This window comes from Ranitomeya variabilis, chromosome 4, assembly GCF_051348905.1.
Source record: "Ranitomeya variabilis isolate aRanVar5 chromosome 4, aRanVar5.hap1, whole genome shotgun sequence".
Taxonomy (NCBI): domain Eukaryota; kingdom Metazoa; phylum Chordata; class Amphibia; order Anura; family Dendrobatidae; genus Ranitomeya; species Ranitomeya variabilis.
The window spans coordinates 775,577,219-775,597,647 of record NC_135235.1 but is presented as its reverse complement, the minus strand read 5'-3'; the positions used below and the strand labels follow the sequence as shown (position 1 = coordinate 775,597,647).

The 20,429-nt window shown below is 44.4% G+C and overlaps 1 protein-coding gene across 2 annotated transcripts in view; it reads left to right on the top strand.

The window, feature by feature from the left end:
- Positions 1 to 20,115, top strand: part of LOC143766975 (uncharacterized) — a 116,074-nt gene extending 95,959 nt beyond the window's left edge. Inside the window, exons 2-11 of one of the 2 annotated variants that reach the window (XM_077254997.1) lie at positions 2,460 to 2,604; positions 2,734 to 2,913; positions 2,996 to 3,119; positions 3,203 to 3,300; positions 5,653 to 5,793; positions 5,923 to 6,102; positions 6,185 to 6,308; positions 6,392 to 6,489; positions 6,688 to 6,778; positions 18,314 to 20,115. In XM_077254997.1, coding sequence (XP_077111112.1) covers positions 2,527 to 2,604; positions 2,734 to 2,913; positions 2,996 to 3,119; positions 3,203 to 3,300; positions 5,653 to 5,793; positions 5,923 to 6,102; positions 6,185 to 6,308; positions 6,392 to 6,489; positions 6,688 to 6,778; positions 18,314 to 19,923 — 2,724 coding nt within the window. In that variant the 5' untranslated portion in view covers positions 2,460 to 2,526 and the 3' untranslated portion in view covers positions 19,924 to 20,115. Of the gene's footprint in view, positions 1 to 2,397; positions 2,605 to 2,733; positions 2,914 to 2,995; positions 3,120 to 3,202; positions 3,301 to 5,652; positions 5,794 to 5,922; positions 6,103 to 6,184; positions 6,309 to 6,391; positions 6,490 to 6,687; positions 6,779 to 18,313 lie in introns of those variants that run through there. The other variant, XM_077254998.1, reaches the window with a different exon arrangement.
- The last annotated feature ends 314 nt before the right edge of the window (positions 20,116 to 20,429 follow it).

Here is a 20,429-nt window from a genome sequence, read left to right as displayed (position 1 = left end):
GTCGAAACGTTACCTCAGCTACTGTCTGTATCACTGTGGTGTTCCTATTAAAAGACTCTTCACATCTATGATGCAAATACACAAATTGAGTGCGGTTTTTTTCTTCAATTTCTGAATGGTCTGGATCTCTCCAAGTTCAACCAGCACCTTCTTTATTCAATCCAGAGTGCACGTCATTTCTTCTTTATTGGGATTGGTATATAGGCAGATATATGAAAACAGGTAGGAACCTGTTCAGACAGGAGGACTTATGAATAGGTAGAGAAAGACCGCAAGAGCGGATGCAGATCAAAAGCACAGGAGCTAGAGCCAACAACAGACGCAGGAGGCGGAGCCAAGAGGCCAAGAGGAGGAGCCAAGTGCAGAAACGCAGGAGGCTTAGCCAAGAACAGGAGGCAGAGCTTAGAGCAGGAGGCGGAGCAAGGGGAAGAAATGCAGGAGGCAGAGCCAAGAGCAAGAGATGTGGAACCGCAAGGAGCGGAGCCAGGTAGAACCACAAGGAGCGGAGCCGCAGAGCAAAGCCACAGAGTGCAGAGCTGAGAGCAGAGCAAAGTCAGAGTGCAGAGCAAGACACAGAGTGCAGAGCCCAGAGCAAAACCACAGAGAGCAGAGCAAGGTCACAGAATGCAGAGCAAGGAGCAAAGCAAGGTCGCAGAGAGCAGAGTAAAGCAAGACACAGAGTACGCACAGCAGGCAAAGGAAACCAAGGCAGGGATATAAACGGACACAGGAACAGAACTAGGCTAAGACAAAGTCAGGAACAGGACAAGGCACAGAGACATGGACACAAGCCAAGGTACGACGCCCCTCTGGGTGGCGGACATAGGCCAGGGTACGAAGCCCCGCTGGGTGGCTACACAAGGACACAGGCCAGGGTGCTAAGCCCCACTGGGTGGCTACACAGGAAACAGACCAGGGTACAACACCCCCCTGGGTGGCGGACATAAGAGTAAACAGAGACACGGCCCGACACCTCAGCAGATAAGAACTGACTGAGGGAGTAAGTTGCGCAGACCCCCACCAATGGGTGGACATCTCTTAAATACAGGAAGCCTCAAGGCAATTGGCCAGGGACACCTTAGCAAGGTGCACACAGTCTCTATAAGAAACAGGAGTTGCCGGCGCCGCCCCCTATGCACACAGACAGAGCATGCACAGAGCAAGCAGCAGACATGAGGCACACAGCATGAAGCTGGCAGCAGAAAGAAGTCACAACAAGGCCCAGAGAAATAAGTGAATTTAAGTGTAATGCAGGTGGGGGATGGGAGGCCATGCAGTGATGCCAGCAGAGTTGCTACAAGCTCCACACCTCGCCACAGTGTGTGCACGGCAGGACACACGAATCACAGGAGATGGCCCCGCCCGGGGAATTTCCCGCCCGTTACCGGGAATCGCTTCTCTTCTGCAGGGAACGCGGGGAAATGTAGTCCCGTGACTGTCAGCACCACGTGACGGCGGGTGCGGGGCCTCCGGGCGGCTGCGCAGTAGGGGGCAGCAGGGATCTGTGTTCTCCCAGGTGAGCCTGGTCTGTATGGCCGCTGCCTGCCCTGATTGCAGCCAGCCTGTGTAATGGCGGCTTCTCTGAATGTATTAAGTCAGAATACGCCCCGGAAATGACGTCACACCTGGGAGGAGCCGCACACTCTAGTGTTAGAAGCTCCTTCCTCCCCGTGGATTATTCCCTGTGTCCGGCTCTGCAGGTGGAGTCTGCGCAATCCTCGTCACCCTCCATGTCGGGGATTCCTCCTCCTATATCGCCTCCATACTCCACCCCCTCACTATAGCGCTTATTCACACCTGGGAGTCCTGGCTATGTCTGTGCAGTGAGTGCGTTTTCCTCTTTGTCTCCACACAGTAATGTCCTCCCCTGTGTACTGGCCGCTGTAAGAATTCTCCCTTCTTCCCCCACATGGTAATATCCTCTATTCACCTACAGGGGCCATAAGTCCTTCTATGTGGCCCTAACTAGTATTAGTGGCCCCCGTGTGCTCCCGTATATTACTAGTGGCCCTTGTGTGCCCCATATATTACTAGTGGCCCCTGTGTGCCCCATATATTACTACTGGCCCCTGTGTGCCCCTGTATATCACTACTGGCCCCTGTGTTCCCCCATATATTACTACTGGCCCCTGTGTGCCAAGGTATATCACTACTGGCCCCTGTGTGCCCCCGTATATCACTACTGGCCCCTGTGTGCCCCCGTATATCACTACTGGCCCCCGTGTGCCCCCATATATTACTACTGGCCCCTGTGTGCCCAGGTATATTACTACTGGCCCCTGTGTGCCCCCATATATTACTACTGGCCCCTGTGTGCCCCCATATATTACTACTGGCCCCTGTGTGCCCCCATATATTACTACTGGCCCCCGTGTGCCCCCATATATTACTACTGGCCCCCGTGTGCGCCCATATATTACACATGATTTTGTGATGTAACATCGGCTCATCTCATTCAGGTCTCTACACTATCGGATCCTCAGTGAAGATCTACAAAAGAAAATTTTCCTGATTTACCCATCAAAGATGGATATTGGCAGAGACAAGATGGCGGAGAGGATATTACACCTCACCCTAGAGATCCTCTTACGGCTTACTGGAGAGGTGAGAGATTCTGATGACGTCACATTACATCATTCTTATCTATGGGAATAACAGATGGACACAACTGGAGAGGTGAGGACTCTGGAAATGTCTGTACTGAGATTTATTAATGTGTCTCTCCATTACCAGGATTACACAGTGGTGAAGAAGACCTCTAGTGATCGCTGTCAGGACCCTGTGTCTGAGGGATGGGGAAGACCCCTGAGCCCAATCACGGGGCCTCCACCTCACCCCCTGATCCATGAGGACATCAATGACCAGAAGATCCTAGAACTCACCTACAAGATGATTGAGCTGCTGACTGGAGAGGTGACACTGCTGGGAATGCTGGGACATTATACAGTAACACTATGAAGGGATCGGGGGATGACCGTATCATTGTATGTGTCAGGTTCCTATAAGGTGTCAGGATGTCGCTGTCTATTTCTCCATGGAGGAGTGGGAGTATTTAGAAGGACACAGAGAACTGTACAAGAACGTCATAATGGAGGTTCCCCAGCCCCTCACATCTCCAGGTAATAGACAGGACTAAATACACACGGCCTATAATTATCTGTATGTAAAGAATGAATTCACTCTCTGTATGTGTTTCCTCCAGTTCTATCCAGTAAAAGGACAACACCAGAGAGATGTCCCCGTCCTCTTCTTCCACAGTACTGTAAGGAAGAAGATCCCAATGCTCCTCAGGATCATCAGGTAGATGGAGAGAAGGTGTCAGGAGATCTCCCGTGTGCTCCCATATATTCCTACTGGCCCCTGTGTGCCCCCATATAATAGTAATGTCCACTGTGTGCCCCAATATATTACTACTGGCCCCCGTGTGCTCCCATATATTACTACTGGCCCCCGTGTGCCCCCATATATTACTACTGGCCCCCATGTGCCCCATATATTACTACTGGCCCCTGTGTGCCCCCATATATTACTACGGGCCCCTGTGTGCCCCATATACTACTACTGGCTCTTCTGTGCCCCCATATACTACTACTGGCCCCTGTGTGCCCCCATATATTAGTAATGTCCCCTATGTGCCGCCATATATTACTACTGTCCCCCGTGTGCCCCCATATATTAGTACTGTCCCCCATATATTACTACTGGCCCCTGTGTGCTCCCATATATTACGACTGGCTTCTGTGTGACCCATATATTACTACTGGCCCCCGTGTGCCCCCATATATTAGTACTGGCCGCTGTGTGCCCCCCATATATTACTACTGGCCCCCGTGTGCCCCCATATACTACTACTGGCCCCTGTGTGCCCCCATATATTAGTACTCGCCCTTCTGTGCCCCCATATATTAGTAATGTCCCCTATGTGCCGCCATATATTACTACTGGCCCCTGTGTGCCCCCATATATTAGTACTGTCCCCCATATATTAGTACTCGCCCTTCTGTGCCCCCATATATTAGTAATGTCCCCTATGTGCCGCCATATATTACTACTGGCCCCCGTGTGTCCCCATATATTAGTACTGTCCCCCAGGTGTCCCCATATATTAGTACTGGCCCCTGTATGCCCCCATATATCACTACTGGCCCCTGTGTGCCCCCATATATTAGTACTGTCCCCCATGTGCCCCCATATATTACTACTAACCCCTGTGTGCCCCCATATATCACTACTGGCCCCCGTGTGTCCCCATATATTAGTACTGTCCCCCAGGTGTCCCCATATATTACTACTGGCCCCTGTGTGCCCCCATATATTACTACTGGCCCCTGTGTGCCCCCATATATTACTACTGGCCTCTGTGTGCCCCCATATATTACTACTGGGCCCTGTGTGCCCCCATATATTACTACGGGCCCCTGTGTGCCCCATATACTACTACTGGCCCCTATGTGCTCCCATATACTACTACTGGCCCCTGTGTGCCCCCATATACTACTACTGGCTCTTCTGTGCCCCCATATACTATTACTGGCCCCTGAGTGCCCCCATATATTAGTAATGTCCCCTATGTGCCGCCATATATTACTACTGTCCCCCGTGTGCCCCCATATATTAGTACTGTCCCCCATATATTACTACTGGCCCCTGTGTGCCCCCATATATTAGTACTGTCCCCCATGTGCCCACATATATTACTAACCCCTGTGTGCTTCCATATATTACTACTGGCGAATAATGTGTGCCCCCATATATTACTACTGGCCCCTGTGTGCTCCCATATATTACGACTGGCTTCTGTGTGACCCATATATTACTACTGGCCCCCGTGTGCCCCCATATATTAGTACTGGCCCCATGTGCCCCCATATATTACTACTGGCCCATGTGCCCCCATATATTACTGGCCCCCTTATATTAGTAATGTCTCCTGTGTGCCCCCATATATTACTAAAGGCCCCTGTGTGCCCCCATATATTACTACTGACCCCTGTGTGCCCCCATATATTACTACTGGCCCTTGTGTGCCCCCATATATTACTACTGGCCCTTGTGTGCCCCCATATATTACTACTGGCCCCTGTGTGCCCCCATATATTACTACGGGCCCCTGTGTGCCCCATATACTACTACTGTCCCCTGTGTGCCCCCATATACTACTACTGGCCCCTGTGTGCCCCCATATATTAGTACTCGCCCTTCTGTGCCCCCATATATTAGTAATGTCCCCTATGTGCCGCCATATATTACTACTGGCCCCCGTGTGTCCCCATATATTAGTACTGTCCCCATGTGCCCCCATATATTAGTACTAACCCCTGTGTGCCCCCATATATTACTACTAGCCCCTATGTGCCCCCATATATTACTACTGGGCCCTGTGTGCCCCCATATATTACTACTGGCCCTTTTGTGCCCCCATATATTACTACTGGCCCCTATGTGCCCCCATATATTACTACTGGGCCCTGTGTGCCCCCATATATTACTACTGGCCCCTGTGTGCCCCTATATATTAGTACTGTCCCCCATATGCCCCTATATATTAGTAATGTCTGCTGTGTGCCCCCATATATTACTACTGGCCCCTATTTGCCCCCATATATTGCACAGGATTCTTATGATGTTACATCGGCTCATCTTCTCATTCAGGTCTCTACAATATCGGATCCTCTCAGTGAAGATTTTCTACAAAAGAAAATTTTCCCATCAAAGATGGATATGGATAGAGACAAGATGGCGGAGAGGATATTACACCTCACCCTAGAGATCCTCTTCCGGCTTACTGGAGAGGTGAGAGATTCTGATGACATCACATTACATCATTCTTATCTATGGGAATAACAGATGGACAGAACTAGAGAGGTGAGGACTCTGGAAATGTCTGTAGTGAGATTTATTAATGTGTCTCTCCATTACCAGGATTACACAGTGGTGAAGAAGACCTCTAGTGATCGCTGTCAGGACCCTGTGTCTGAGGGATGGGGAAGACCCCTGAGCCCAATCACGGGGCCTCCACCTCACCCCCTGATCCATGAGGACATCAATGACCAGAAGATCCTAGAACTCGCCTACACGATGATTGAGCTGCTGACTGGAGAGGTGACACTGCTGGGAATGCTGGGACATTATACAGTAACACTATGAAGGGATCGGGGGATGACGGTATCATTGTATGTGTCAGGTTCCTATAAGGTGTCAGGATGTCGCTGTCTATTTCTCCATGGAGGAGTGGGAGTATTTAGAAGGACACAGAGATCTGTACAAGAACGTCATAATGGAGGTTCCCCAGCCCCTCACATCTCCAGGTAATAGACAGGACTAAATACACACGGCCTATAATTATCTGTATGTAAAGAATGAATTCACTCCCTGTATGTGTTTCCTCCAGATCTATCCAGTAAGAGGACAACACCAGAGAGATGTCCCCGTCCTCTTCTTCCACAGGACTGTAACCAAGAAGATCCCAGTGCTCCTCAGGACCATCAGGTAGATGGAGAGAAGGTGTCAGGAGATCTCCCCTATGATGTGTAGATGCCGGTGAAGGTCTTGTGCTCAGTCTTGTTTTATCCACCAGTATTATATGTTTTATACTTGTGTAATGAGAACGGTGGAGATGGTAGGATTAGAGCTGATCATAGATGGGACTTCTCCATCTGTCGGTGACTTTTATAATATTTGTTTCAGGGTGAAGATCTGACCCATATTAATACTACAGAGACATATGTGAGGGGGGATGAGTGGTGTAAAGAGGAGATTCCTACATATGACTATCCAGGTGAGTAGTAACCACTAAATGCAGAGAAGTCACAGATTCTTCTCAGTCACCGGCTGTGGCTGCTTTATCGGTGGTGTAGTCCGGCCGTATTACCATGATCACCATTTTACCTCTAGACCACAACATTCTCCTCCACCCAAAACTGTTCAAATGACTTTGGGCATTGAAAGCCCTTTTCTATAGAACTTACAACCTGGTAGATCCACCTACCCCCTGGGTTTAGGAGACACTGTTACCTGCCCAGATCTGTAAACTACAAAGCCAAATGACAGCGTACGTAGAATGTGCTGACAAGATAGAAAATCACTTGAAGAAAAATATTCTGATGGGCCTGTAAGAGAAAGCGGAGGGTAATGAAGCTGTTGGCTTCCTAGATCCCTGAGATCTTATCGGATGAATCTCCCTTCTCTCCCTTCTGTGCTGCTGAATGTGATCATATGGTCCCTACAAGACCAGGTCCAGTCTTTCTGGCCAAACTTCACTTTTATGATGGACAACATTAAATGTGCAGTGAGGCCAAGTGTGAATTTCTGGACAATAACAGAGTTTCCCTTTATCCTGACTTTTCAATTTGTACTAAAACCGACTAACTTCCAGGAGGATTGTGATAATCTACATAAACCCATAACACCGGTGCCATGATATATCTCTGAGCTGTGCGTGGCTGATGGCTGTAATATACATTTATTCCCGCCTGCAGGAGATGTGTTGGCTCCAGCCCTGGTTTCATGGATTCACTCCACCTCATAAATTACATTGTTTTATCCTAAGAAATTCAGATTACTGCACAATCTCTCCTGAAATGGGAGCAATATTATTTTCTCTAATCTTCTGGTCAGGATTCATAGTAGCTCCAATGGTCCACCATAAATGAATGCAACTCTGGTTTACTGTTGTGTAATCTGTATTTGTAGTGTTCAGTTAATGAGATTCTCGTGCTCCGGGGCAGGGCTGTGGGCGGGGCTTTATGTGGTGCTCTGGGGCTGGGCTGTGGGCGGAGCTCAGTGTGGTGCTCTAGGGCAGGGCTGTGGGCAGGGCTTATGTGGTGCTCTGGGGCAGGCTGTGGGCGGGGCTTTATGTGCTGCTCTGATTACATATTCTTCTGTTTTGGCTTATGACAGGTCGCTGATCCCTCACTGATCTGCCCCCATGTTACATAATGCATATAATAGCATTGATATTATTGTTGATAATGCCTATAATATTGTGGCTATTGGGAGCGGCACCAGCGGCACCTGTCCAGTAGCATCTATCTCTTACTTATAGGCTGCGCAGGCGCTGCCATCGCCAGTGACATTTTGCTGGATGTAATTTTTTTTTCTAATCCTTTCAATAGCCACAATATTATAGGCATTATCAGCAATATTATCAACACTATTATATGAATTATTAGATGGTGGCCCGATTCTAACGCATCGGATATTCTAGAATATGTATGTATATAGCAGCCACATAGTATATAGCACAGGCCACAACATATTCTTGAATACCCGATGCGTTAATACAGACCACGCAGTATATAACAGTGGCCACGCAGTATATAACACAGCCCAAACAGTGTATAACACAGCCCACGCAGTATAGAACAGTGGCCACGCAGTATATAACCGTGGCCACGCAGTATATAACACAGCCCAAACAGTGTATAACACAGCCCACGCAGTATAGAACAGTGGCCACGCAGTATAGAACAGTGGCCACGCAGTATAGAACAGTGGCCACGCAGTATAGAACAGTGGCCACGCAGTATAGAACAGTGGCCACGCAGTACATAGCAGCCATGTAGTATATAGCACAGGCCACAACATATTCTTGAATACCCGATGCGTTAATACAGACCACGCAGTATATAACAGTGGCCACGCAGTATATAACACAGCCCACGCAGTATATAACACAGCCCACGCAGTATATAACACAGCCCAAACAGTGTATAACACAGCCCACGCAGTATAGAACAGTGGCCACGCAGTATAGAACAGTGGCCACGCAGTATAGAACAGTGGCCACGCAGTATAGAACAGTGGCCACGCAGTATAGAACAGTGGCCACGCAGTATAGAACAGTGGCCACGCAGTACATAGCAGCCATGTAGTATATAACACTGCCCACATAGTATATAGCAGCCATGTAGTATATAACGCAGCCCACATAGTATATAGCAGCCATGTAGTATATAACACTGCCCACGCAGTATATAACTCTGCCCACATAGTACATAGCAGCCATATAGTATATAACACTGCCCACATAGAATATAGCAGCCATGTAGTATATAACACTGCCCACGCAGTATATAACTCTGCCCACATAGAATATAGCAGCCATGTAGTATATAACACTGCCCACGCAGTATATAACTCTGCCCACATAGTACATAGCAGCCATATAGTATATAACACTGCCCACATAGTATATAGCAGCCATGTAGTATATAACACTGCCCACATAGAATATAGCAGCCATGTAGTATATAACACTGCCCACATAGTATATAGCAGCCATGTAGTATATAACACTGCCCACATAGAATATAGCAGCCATGTAGTATATAACTCTGCCCACATAGTACATAGCAGCCATATAGTATATAACACTGCCCACATAGTATATAGCAGCCATGTAGTATATAGCGCAGCCCACATAGTATATAGCAGCCATGTAGTATATAACGCAGCCCACATAGTATATAGCAGCCATGTAGTATATAACACTGCCCACATAGTATATAGCAGCCATGTAGTATATAACACTGCCCACATAGTATATAGCAGCCATGTAGTATATAACACAGCCCACATAGTATATAGCAGCCATGTAGTATATAACACAGCCCACATAGTATATAGCAGCCATGTAGTATATAACGCAGCCCACATAGTATATAGCAGCCATGTAGTATATAACACTGCCCACATAGTATATAGCAGCCATGTAGTATATAACACTGCCCACATAGTATATAGCAGCCATGTAGTATATAACACTGCCCACATAGTATATAGCAGCCATGTAGTATATAACACAGCCCACATAGTATATAGCAGCCATGTAGTATATAACGCAGCCCACATAGAATATAGCAGCCATGTAGTATATAACACTGCCCACATAGTATATAGCAGCCATGTAGTATATAACACTGCCCAAGTAGTACATAGCAGCCATGTAGTATATAACACTGCCCACATAGTATATAGCAGCCATGTAGTATATAACACTGCCCACATAGTATATAGCAGCCATGTAGTATATAACACTGCCCAAGTAGTACATAGCAGCCATGTAGTATATAACGCAGCCCACATAGAATATAGCAGCCATGTAGTATATAACACAGCCCACATAGTATATAGCAGCCATGTAGTATATAACACTGCCCACGCAGTATATAACTCTGCCCACATAGTACATAGCAGCCATATAGTATATAACACTGCCCACATAGTATATAGCAGCCATGTAGTATATAACACTGCCCACATAGTATATAGCAGCCATGTAGTATATAACACTGCCCACATAGTATATAGCAGCCATGTAGTATATAACACTGCCCACATAGTATATAGCAGCCATGTAGTATATAACACTGCCCACGTAGTATATAACAGCCATGTAGTATATAGTACTGTCCACGTAGTATATAGCAGCCATGTAGTATATAACACTGACCATAAAAAGAGTGAAATACTGGCACTGATTAAGGCGTGTAAAATTTGTACGTAATGCCGGCATAGGAATCGTTCCTTAGCTGAGGGTTTCTTTTATGAAGCAGTATATTGAAGGATAAGGGTGGTGCTTTGCAAAAATAGTACCGCATTTGATAAGAATTGCATATAAGAAAGAAAAAAGTTGCAGCACTCACCCCGTGTATTTCTTCTGTTCTTTATTCAAACATACATATCCTCAGTGGGATGTGGCACATAGGACGGCTTGGGCTTGTGAGGGGAGCAGGGATGTGCAGAGACGAGACGGACCATGTAGTATATAACACTGCCCACGCAGTATATAACTCTGCCCACATAGAATATAGCAGCCATGTAGTATATAACACTGCCCACGCAGTATATAACTCTGCCCACATAGTACATAGCAGCCATATAGTATATAACACTGCCCACATAGTATATAGCAGCCATGTAGTATATAACACTGCCCACATAGAATATAGCAGCCATGTAGTATATAACACTGCCCACATAGTATATAGCAGCCATGTAGTATATAACACTGCCCACATAGTATATAGCAGCCATGTAGTATATAACACTGCCCACATAGTATATAGCAGCCATGTAGTATATAGTACTGCCCACGTAGTATATAGCAGCCATGTAGTATATAACACTGCCCACATAGTATATAGCAGCCATGTAGTATATAACACTGCCCACGTAGTACATAGCAGCCATGTAGTATATAACGCAGCCCACATAGTATATAGCAGCCATGTAGTATATAACGCAGCCCACATAGTATATAGCAGCCATGTAGTATATAACACTGCCCACATAGTATATAGCAGCCATGTAGTATATAACGCAGCCCACATAGTATATAGCAGCCATGTAGTATATAAATAGTATATAGCAGCCATGTAGTATATAACACTGCCCACGCAGTATATAACACTGCCCACGTAGTACATAGCAGCCATGTAGTATATAACACAGCCCACGTAGTATATAGCAGCCATGTAGTATATAACACAGCCCACGTAGTATATAGCAATATGGGCACTATATGCGTGGTTAAAAAAGACTTAAAATAAAAAATAAGCATATACTCACCCTCCGAAGGCCCCTTGTAGTCCTGGCGCCTGTGTGCGGTGCACGCGCCAGCTTTCGGTCCCAGGGTTGGATGAGCGCAGGACCTGTGATGACGTCGCGGTCACATGACCGTGACGTAATGGCAGGTCCTTCTCGCATACCATCCTTAGCACCGGAACCTGCAGCTTGCACTGCCGAGGACAGCGCCACGTCGGAGGGTGAGAATACCTTTTTTATTATTATTATTATTTTTAACATTAGATCGTTTTACTATTGATGCTGCATAGGCATCATCAATAGCAAAAAGTTGGTCACACAAGGTTAATAGCTGCGTTAATGGAGTGCGTTACAACGCGGCATAACGCAGCCATTAACCCTGTGTGAGGGCTGACTGGAGGGGAGTATGGAGCGGGCACTGACTGCGGGGAGGAAGGAGCGGCCATGTTGCCGCCAGACTGTGCCCGTCGCTGATTGGTCGTGGGCGTTTTGCCATGACCAATCAGCGACTTGGATTTCCATGACAGACAGAGGCCGCGACCAATGAATATCCGTGACAGACAGACAGAAAGATGGATGTGACCCTTAGACAATTATATAGTAGATGTAAAAATGGGGGGCAGGTCAGTGACGGATCAGTGACCTGTCATAAGCCAATACAGATGAATATGTAATCAGAACAGCACATAAAGCCCCGCCCCAGAGCAGCACATAAAGCCTTAGAGCATGAGAATCTCATTAACTGAAAACTACAAATATAGATTAACAACCACAAGACGGATTTCATCACCAGGTATCGGTGTAATCAGTATAACAGCACCGACCTGACAGTGACTGTAGTCACTGTGCACAATCCTGCTGACAGGTTCCCTTTAAGACATTACTACCAAAACAGAACCCTACCCCTAAGAACATTAATCTTTATTAATAATCTAGGACAATACCAACAATCAAGAAAAAAATAGATAAAAAACATCCCTGAAGGGATTCCTAGCCCCGAATTAAGGGTTCAGGGTTAACAGCCTCTTTCAGAGAAAGTATACCTCACAAAATACAAAAATTTACAAAGAAGTGATATCAAAAAAATCAAAAAGTGCAAATTACCGTATACCTTACTCTCCCTAAACAGCCCTAAAATCTGATCTCCTTCCTATCAGCGGAGGTTGGCACCCTGTTATGCGATGTGGCGCCCCAGCTCCACGATGGCTGTCCCTTCAGTCCCTGGGCAACCCCTGCATCTATCCCAATCACAAACACATAACACAATCACAGATCAATGAGATCCACAATTATTGTATATCCAGTACTTCAGCACATAAAGTTCTACACTTACACATATTATACCAATGATACCGGTCTGAAGCTCGACAGCGGATTAAGGACCATTGAGTCACTTCCGAGTCCCCTGATGAACCCCCAGGGAAGGACATATGGGGGAGAAACGGGTCAGGACAGCGAGGGCTGACGTACTGGCACAGCGAGGGCTGACGTACTGGCACAGCTACTGTGAAAGTGATTGGCTGAGAAGCTATAAGCTAAGTGTCTAACTTTATGAGTTATGACTTTGTATGACGACATATACACTGTAACGGGGTCTACCAAGCTGGAGTACCTCTTTCAGTACCACCTCGTGTTTCAGGAGGTCCACTTTGCTTTGGCTGGAGTCTGAATGAAGGACGCTGGCCGGAATTGCTTGGTTACATGGGCGCATATAAAAGATCACTGCTTCTCCACGTATTTCCAGTATGACAACACTTAATTCCCAGGACGCAGAATATATCACACAGATACAGAGGGCAGGCTAATAGAAAAGCAGCAGGCCAGACATACATTACAATAGCCGCAGGTGGCTTGAGCCTGCCGATATTTACTGTGGGAATTACAAAGGTGGGGGGAGGTCAGAAGGGGGATATCTTGTCCCCTCTGCCCAGGGGCGAAGCCTGTGGGCTGATGCATTAGGGACATACATCTCAACGGGAACCTATTATACATACATATAACTGCACAACATATACTGGGTGCTGAGTGGTTACGTAACACGTAACATGCACATTCAGCACTTTATAAAATGAGGTATCTGTTATGCATAAGGGAACATGTCTCTGGCATAATAACTATGTAGATGGTGATACATTGCTTACTATATAAAAAGTGTTTTCTTGTGATACCCATCAGGGCAGCTGAGATAGAGCATAGCCCCCTTTTTCTTCTGGCTCCATAGTCTCACTGTTTGCGCATATACTGCAGGCTTTATCTATTTATTCCTATCACTGTCAGATACCAGCTTAATTTGGAGCAGGAGGTTAATAGAACCTGAGAGATAGTGGCGCATAGCCATAGATTAGTGCTGAAGTACTGGATATACAATACTGATACGGATATACAATATTGATCTATTATTGTGTTATGTGTCTGTGATTGGGATAGATGCAGGGGTTGCCCAGGGACTGAAGGGACAGCCATCGTGGAGCTGGGGCGCCACATCGCATAACAGGGTGCCAACCTCCGCTGATAGGAAGGAGATCAGATTTTAGGGCTGATTAGGGAGAGTAAGGTATACGGTAATTTGCACTTTTTGATTTTTTTGATATCACTTCTTTGTAAACTTTTGTATTTTGTGAGGTATACTTTCTCTGATAGAGGCTGTTAACCCTGAACCCTTAATTCGGGCTGGGAATCCCTTCGGGGATGTTTTTTCATCTATTTTTTCTTGATTGTTGGTATTGTCCTTGATTATTAATGAAGATTAATGTTTTTAGGGGTAGGGTTCTGTTTTGGTAGTACTGTTGACATACTCCCCTATAGTCAATTGTTTGGATAGTTGGTTTGTTCCCTTTAAGGCTACGTTCACATTTGCGTCGGCGCCGCAGCGCACAACGCAAACAAAAACGCGGCAAAACGCACGCTAAAACGCTGCGTTTTGCGCCGCATGCGTCTTTTTTGGCCGAAAGTTGGACACAAAAAAAATGCAACTTGATGCGTTTCTTGCGTCCAACGCTTGCGGCCATGCGGCGCGAAACGCAGCACAACGCATGTCCATGCGCCCCCATGTTAAATATAGGGGCGCATGACGCATGCGGCGCCGCTGCGGCGCCCGACGCTGCGGCGCTGACCGCAAATGTGAACGTAGCCTAAGACATCTCCGCTCTGCACTATTATACACAGTTCTCTATAAATGTGTAATATTTCTTCTTGAAACTAATCTGACAGAAAATATTGGAGCTTCCGATAGTTTAGATTGTGAAGTCCCCGAGCCCCGTGCTCTAATTACCCCAGAGAGGTTTCACCACTAGCTCCTCATTTATTACTGATGGAGACTGTTCAGTTTGAGCATTTCAGTAGATGTTATTGTCTATAGTCAGTTTCTGATTACAGTAGTGTCCAGAATACTCTGATTTATCCTCTTCCTGCAGCCAGTTTTGTGTTCTTAATCAGGCCCATTTTTACAATCTGACGTGTGTCACTTTATGTGGAGATAACTTTGGAATTATTCACAAAGGATAATAGAAAACAAATGGATCTTACAAATTATTTTCCAGCTTCTCACAATACCCTACATACGATTGTACACTACTCTCTGGGCACATGGCCGTGTTCAGAAGGGAAGGAGCGCCATTTAGCTGTTTGAATGCAGATCTAGCTGGAATAGTTTGCAGACACAATGTATTGGGAGCACTGTTCGTGGTCAAAGGGCAGCTCAAAAGATCTCCACCATGAACATGCTTGGCACTATCTTCTCTGCTTTCCATATCCCAAGGATTGCCTTGCTCATCGCCCTGTAACACCATTACATGGATCTGGACTTACACTGGGACCCCTAGGCTTGGACCATGGTGTTACCTGCTATTCTGTGGTGTTAGATGGCAAGAAGAATAGTCAGGTAGCTGGATCAAAACCAGAAGGACAGAATACAGAATCAGAAGACACAGGAGTAGTCAGTAAACGGGCCACGGTCACAACAGTAAACAAATACACAAGCCGCAAGCTGAGCACAGAGGACTAAACCAGAGGAGAACAACGCTGTTTCTGGCAGATTCCGGCCATGTGCTTTGAGCTTTAGTAGGGTGTGGTACTTTACAATTGGATGAAGTAGGAAGCAGATTACTCCAGCTGGACAGCAGGAACAGATCCTACATGAGATTGGACGCACCATATGCAGAAGCCCTAATATGACTAAATGGCAGAAAACCAGAAGAGTCGAAATCCCCATAAAGTGATTCCATTTTATAAATTAATTCACTGAGGGTTATAATCTATACATATGTGGTCAAAATTGTTGGTACCCCTCGTTTGACAGAAAAACCCACAATGGTGACAGAAATAACTTGAATCTGACAAAAGTAATAAGAAATAAAAGGATCTGTGAAAATGAACAAATGAAAGTCAGACATTGTTTTTTTAACCATGCTTCCACAGAATTTTTCAAAAAACTCATGAAATAGGCCTGGACAGAAATGATGGTTCCCCTGAAAATAATGTGACAAAAGGGACATGTTAAATCATGTGACCACTAACTAGCATCACAGGTGTCTACAATCTTGGAATCAGTGAGTGGCCTATATATACGGCTACAGGTACTCACTGTACAAAAAGTGTTATTTCATAAAAATAACAACATTTATTAAAAACATATTACAAGAAAATCATCAAAAAATAATGATAAAAACAGCTTATCAATGACAAGGCACTTTTCGCGTGGACGCTTTTCGCGTGGACGTCTTCAGGTGGCTGCCTCCTGAACGCGCGTCGGGGCTGCCTTGGACACACGCTGACAAGCGACAAGGGTAAGCAGGAGTTTGAGTGTCGCTTTTTTCCCTAAGGTAGTGATATTTGGCTAATGGGTTTATTTAGAGTGATGTATACTCTCCCACATTAAGCCATATTAAGCCCTCTACTTTTTCGGATAATTGGTATAATGTTTGCACCTTATTTGCACTATGCACTTTTTTGCTGTTGCATTGAAGTTTATGGAGGTGGAGATTTATGACCTCTGCTTGCCCAGCCTGCTTTTTCTCAGTGCCACTGTTTTTGTGTCCTTCACACAGAAGCTCTCTATGTGCCTTGTCATTGGTAAGCTGTTTTTATCATAATTTTTTGGTTTTTTGCTTGTAATATCATGTTTTCAATAAACTTTCTTATTTTTAGGAAATAATTATTTTTGGACATTTACTCCAGGTGTTTGTACAGGAATTATCTAGTTTGGAGTGTCCTTGATCATATTGATCTAGTCCATTGAAAAGGTATATAATCGGACCTGTTTAATCTGTATGTATCAGTGGTTTTTGTTCAAATACTCACTGTGCTGTTTGGTGACATGGTATGTATCACACTCAACATAGACCAGAAGAAGCGAAGGAAAGAGTTGTCTCAAGAGATTAGAAAGAAAATTATAGACAAACATGTTAAAGGTAAAAGTTGGAAAATGTTTGGTGACGCTTTCTCTGATATGTGGCTTGCACGCATTCATCCAACAAGTTCCACTGCTTGAGCCTGGATGTCAGAAGCTCAGCAATGGACTTGGAAGACGAAGGTCTCTGTTTAGGTCATTGACTTCTTTCTGGTTAGGAAAGTATGGCCTTCTCTCCTCAACCGCATCTGTAAAAACGTAATCTTGATCTCCAATATCTTCCTCGCTGTCCAACTTGCTGCTTTTTCCTGAAGATGGCTGATCCCTCTTCGGAGGAGTTGGAACAGGCATCTTGGGGCAGTGTGGTACTGGGGCAATGGAAGAAGGAATGTCTGGATAAATGATTTGAGGCGCATTCTTGCCTGTGCGACGTTTGGCAGGATCCACCATGGATAAGTAGCAGTTGCTTGAGTGGTCGGTCAGTTTCCGCCAAATTCGCGGGATAGCAAACGTCATGGCTCTTTTCTGCCCTGTACCAACCTGTAACATAGCAGATATAATTAATTATATAAATTTCAAAACATGAAGTTTTACACATGACTTAATACATATTTTACTATAGTGCATTGCCATATGTGAAAATTTTGTCAATTGCAACTTGTTAATCTGTACTAGATCTAAATCATTGAAATTCTACAAAATAAAGCACTGCCATCTAAACGAGCAGCAATTGTTCACTTTACCTTCAAGAGTTTTCTTGCAATATTCACATGTGAAATGAGGTGCCCAGAACTTGTCTTGATCCCCGACAGGCATGCCGAAATATGTCTTGTAGGCCTCGCACATCTAACAACATGCTTTCATGGAATACTTTCTCGCTCTCTGCTGGGTGCAAACAACCTCTTGATGCCATCTAAAAAAAATAATTGCTCTTTAACTACGGTTCGTTATTCTTTTACTCAACAATAACATAAACCGAAATGTTGGTTCGAGTCACCTGTGCTTTTATACTTGCATGACTACTATTGAACAGTCCTAGAAAGTTCTAAAAGTTTCTGGGAACTTCTAGATAATTCTGGAAAATTTTAGAAGCCTCTGCACAATTCTAGCAGTTCAAGAATATTCTAGAAGACTACTCTGTATTTAATAAGAATAGAGATTTTTACCAAAAACAGAAAAATTTCAAAATTTCTTGATCACAGAAGCAAAGTTTTGGTGGAACAACAACTATTTTCTATATATTTTAGAGTTAGGAAAACACACTGTCTACCCAGAAAAAAAGTAGTTATTACATAGTGTAATTAAAGTTTTGTTTTTTTACATAGCTTGCCATTTTTATGGACCGTTTAAGTAGAAATGTTTAAAAATATAAAACTCAAGGATATTTTATTAAAAAATAATAATTGTTTATTATCTTAGCAGATGACTGTACCAGGAGATCAGAGGGACAGCTGACATCTTCAATTTTTAAATCTGATGATTTTGAGATCGTACAAGATACAACTGAAGTGAATGCCATTACTCCAGATATATCATCCATTCACAGCAAAGATCTATCATCTAATCCTATGAAACAGGACCCATCTTCTGATTCATTACTGACTACTAAGGAAAATCAAAGTCACAAAAGAGGCATTAAAAAACAAACTGCTCCTAAAGCAAAGAAGTCATTTTCATGTTCAGAATGTGGGAAATGTTTTAACAAGAAATTACATTTTATTACTCACCAGAGAACTCACACAGGGGAGAAGCCTTTTTCCTGTTCAGAATGTGGGAAATGTTTTACTCTCAAAGTGAGTCTTGTTAGACACCAAAGAATTCACACAGGGGAGAAGCCTTTTTCCTGTTCAGAATGTGGGAAATGTTTTAAATGGAAAGCACAGCTTGTTAGCCACCACATCAGTCACACAGAGTTGAAGCCTTTTTCATGTTCAGAATGTGGGAAATGTTTTACTGTCAAAGTGAGTCTTGTTAGACACCAAAGAATTCACACAGGGGAGAAGCCTTTTTCCTGTTCAGAATGTGGAAAATGTTTTAACTATAAATCATGTTTTGTTACTCACCAGAGAACTCACACAGGGGAGAAGCCTTTTTCATGTTCAGAATGTGGGAAATGTTTTAACCAGAAATCATATTTGCTTACTCACCATAGAACTCACACTGGGGAGAAGCCTTTTTCCTGTTCAGAATGTGGAAAATGTTTTAATAAGAAATCACATTATATTAAACACCAGATAACTCACACAGGGGAGAAGCCTTTTTCATGTTCAGAATGTGGGAAAGGTTTTAACCAGAAATCACATTTGCTTACTCACCATAGAACTCACACTGGGGAGAAGCCTTTTTCCTGTTCAGAATGTGGAAAATGTTTTAAATGGAAATCAGGTTTGGATAATCACCAGATAACTCACACAGGGGAGAAGCCTTTTTCATGTTCAGAATGTGGGAAAGGTTTTAACCGGAAATCATATTTGCTTACTCACCATAGAACTCACACAGGGGAGAAGCCTTTTTCCTGTTCAGAATGTGGGAAATGTTTTAACCAGAAATTGAATCTTGTTATTCACCAGAGAAACCACACAGGAGAGAAGCCTTTTTCCTGTTCAGAATGTGGGAAATGTTTTAAATGGAAAGCGGTCCTTGTTAGACATCAGAGCAGTCACACAGGGGAGAAGCCTTTTTCCTGTTCAGAATGTGGGAAATGTTTTAACCAGAAATGGTTTCTTGTTATTCACCAGAGAATCCACACAGGAGAGAAGCCTTTTTCCTGTTCAGAATGTGGGAAATGTTTTACATGCAAAGCACATCTTGTTAGTCACCAGAAAACTCACACAGTGGAGAAGCCTTTTTCCTGTTCAGAATGTGGGAAATGTTTTAACCAGAAATCATATTTGCTTACTCACCATAGAACTCACACTGGGGAGAAGCCTTTTTCCTGTTCAGAATGTGGGAAATGTTTTAAATGGAGAAAGCTTCTTGTTAGACATCAGAGCAGTCACACACGGGAGAAGCCTTTTTCATTTTGTTAATGTGGGAAATATTTTACTTGGAAATCAACTGTTAACAAACATCAGAGACGTCACATAGGGGAGAAGCCTTTTTTATGGTCATAATGTTGGAATAGTTTTAACCAAAATTGAATCTTCTTAAATGGGTTGTCTCTTGTCATTCCTCATGTTTGCTGACAAAAGGATAAAACTGAACTTTATTCATTCCAAATGTAAAACTATACCCATTATTCACCCCCTGAAGGTTAGTCAGTAGGTGACTGATAGAAAAAACATGTACCCCACAGTTCAGTATATAGGGTGAGGTGACGTATACACACTCACTCTCCAAGCCTCTCATTTCTATAGGTTTCATCGTCCTTACCAAAGGCGACTCAGCAGGAGACTATTTAATATTGACCTATATTCAAGCGAGACTAGACAAAAAACCTAAAGTCATGTATCATGTTATCCGAAACAGTCAGAAAACCAGCCACATATTGGCAGATCCCAGACCTCAAACTATATACTTCGTAAGTTTATAAGCC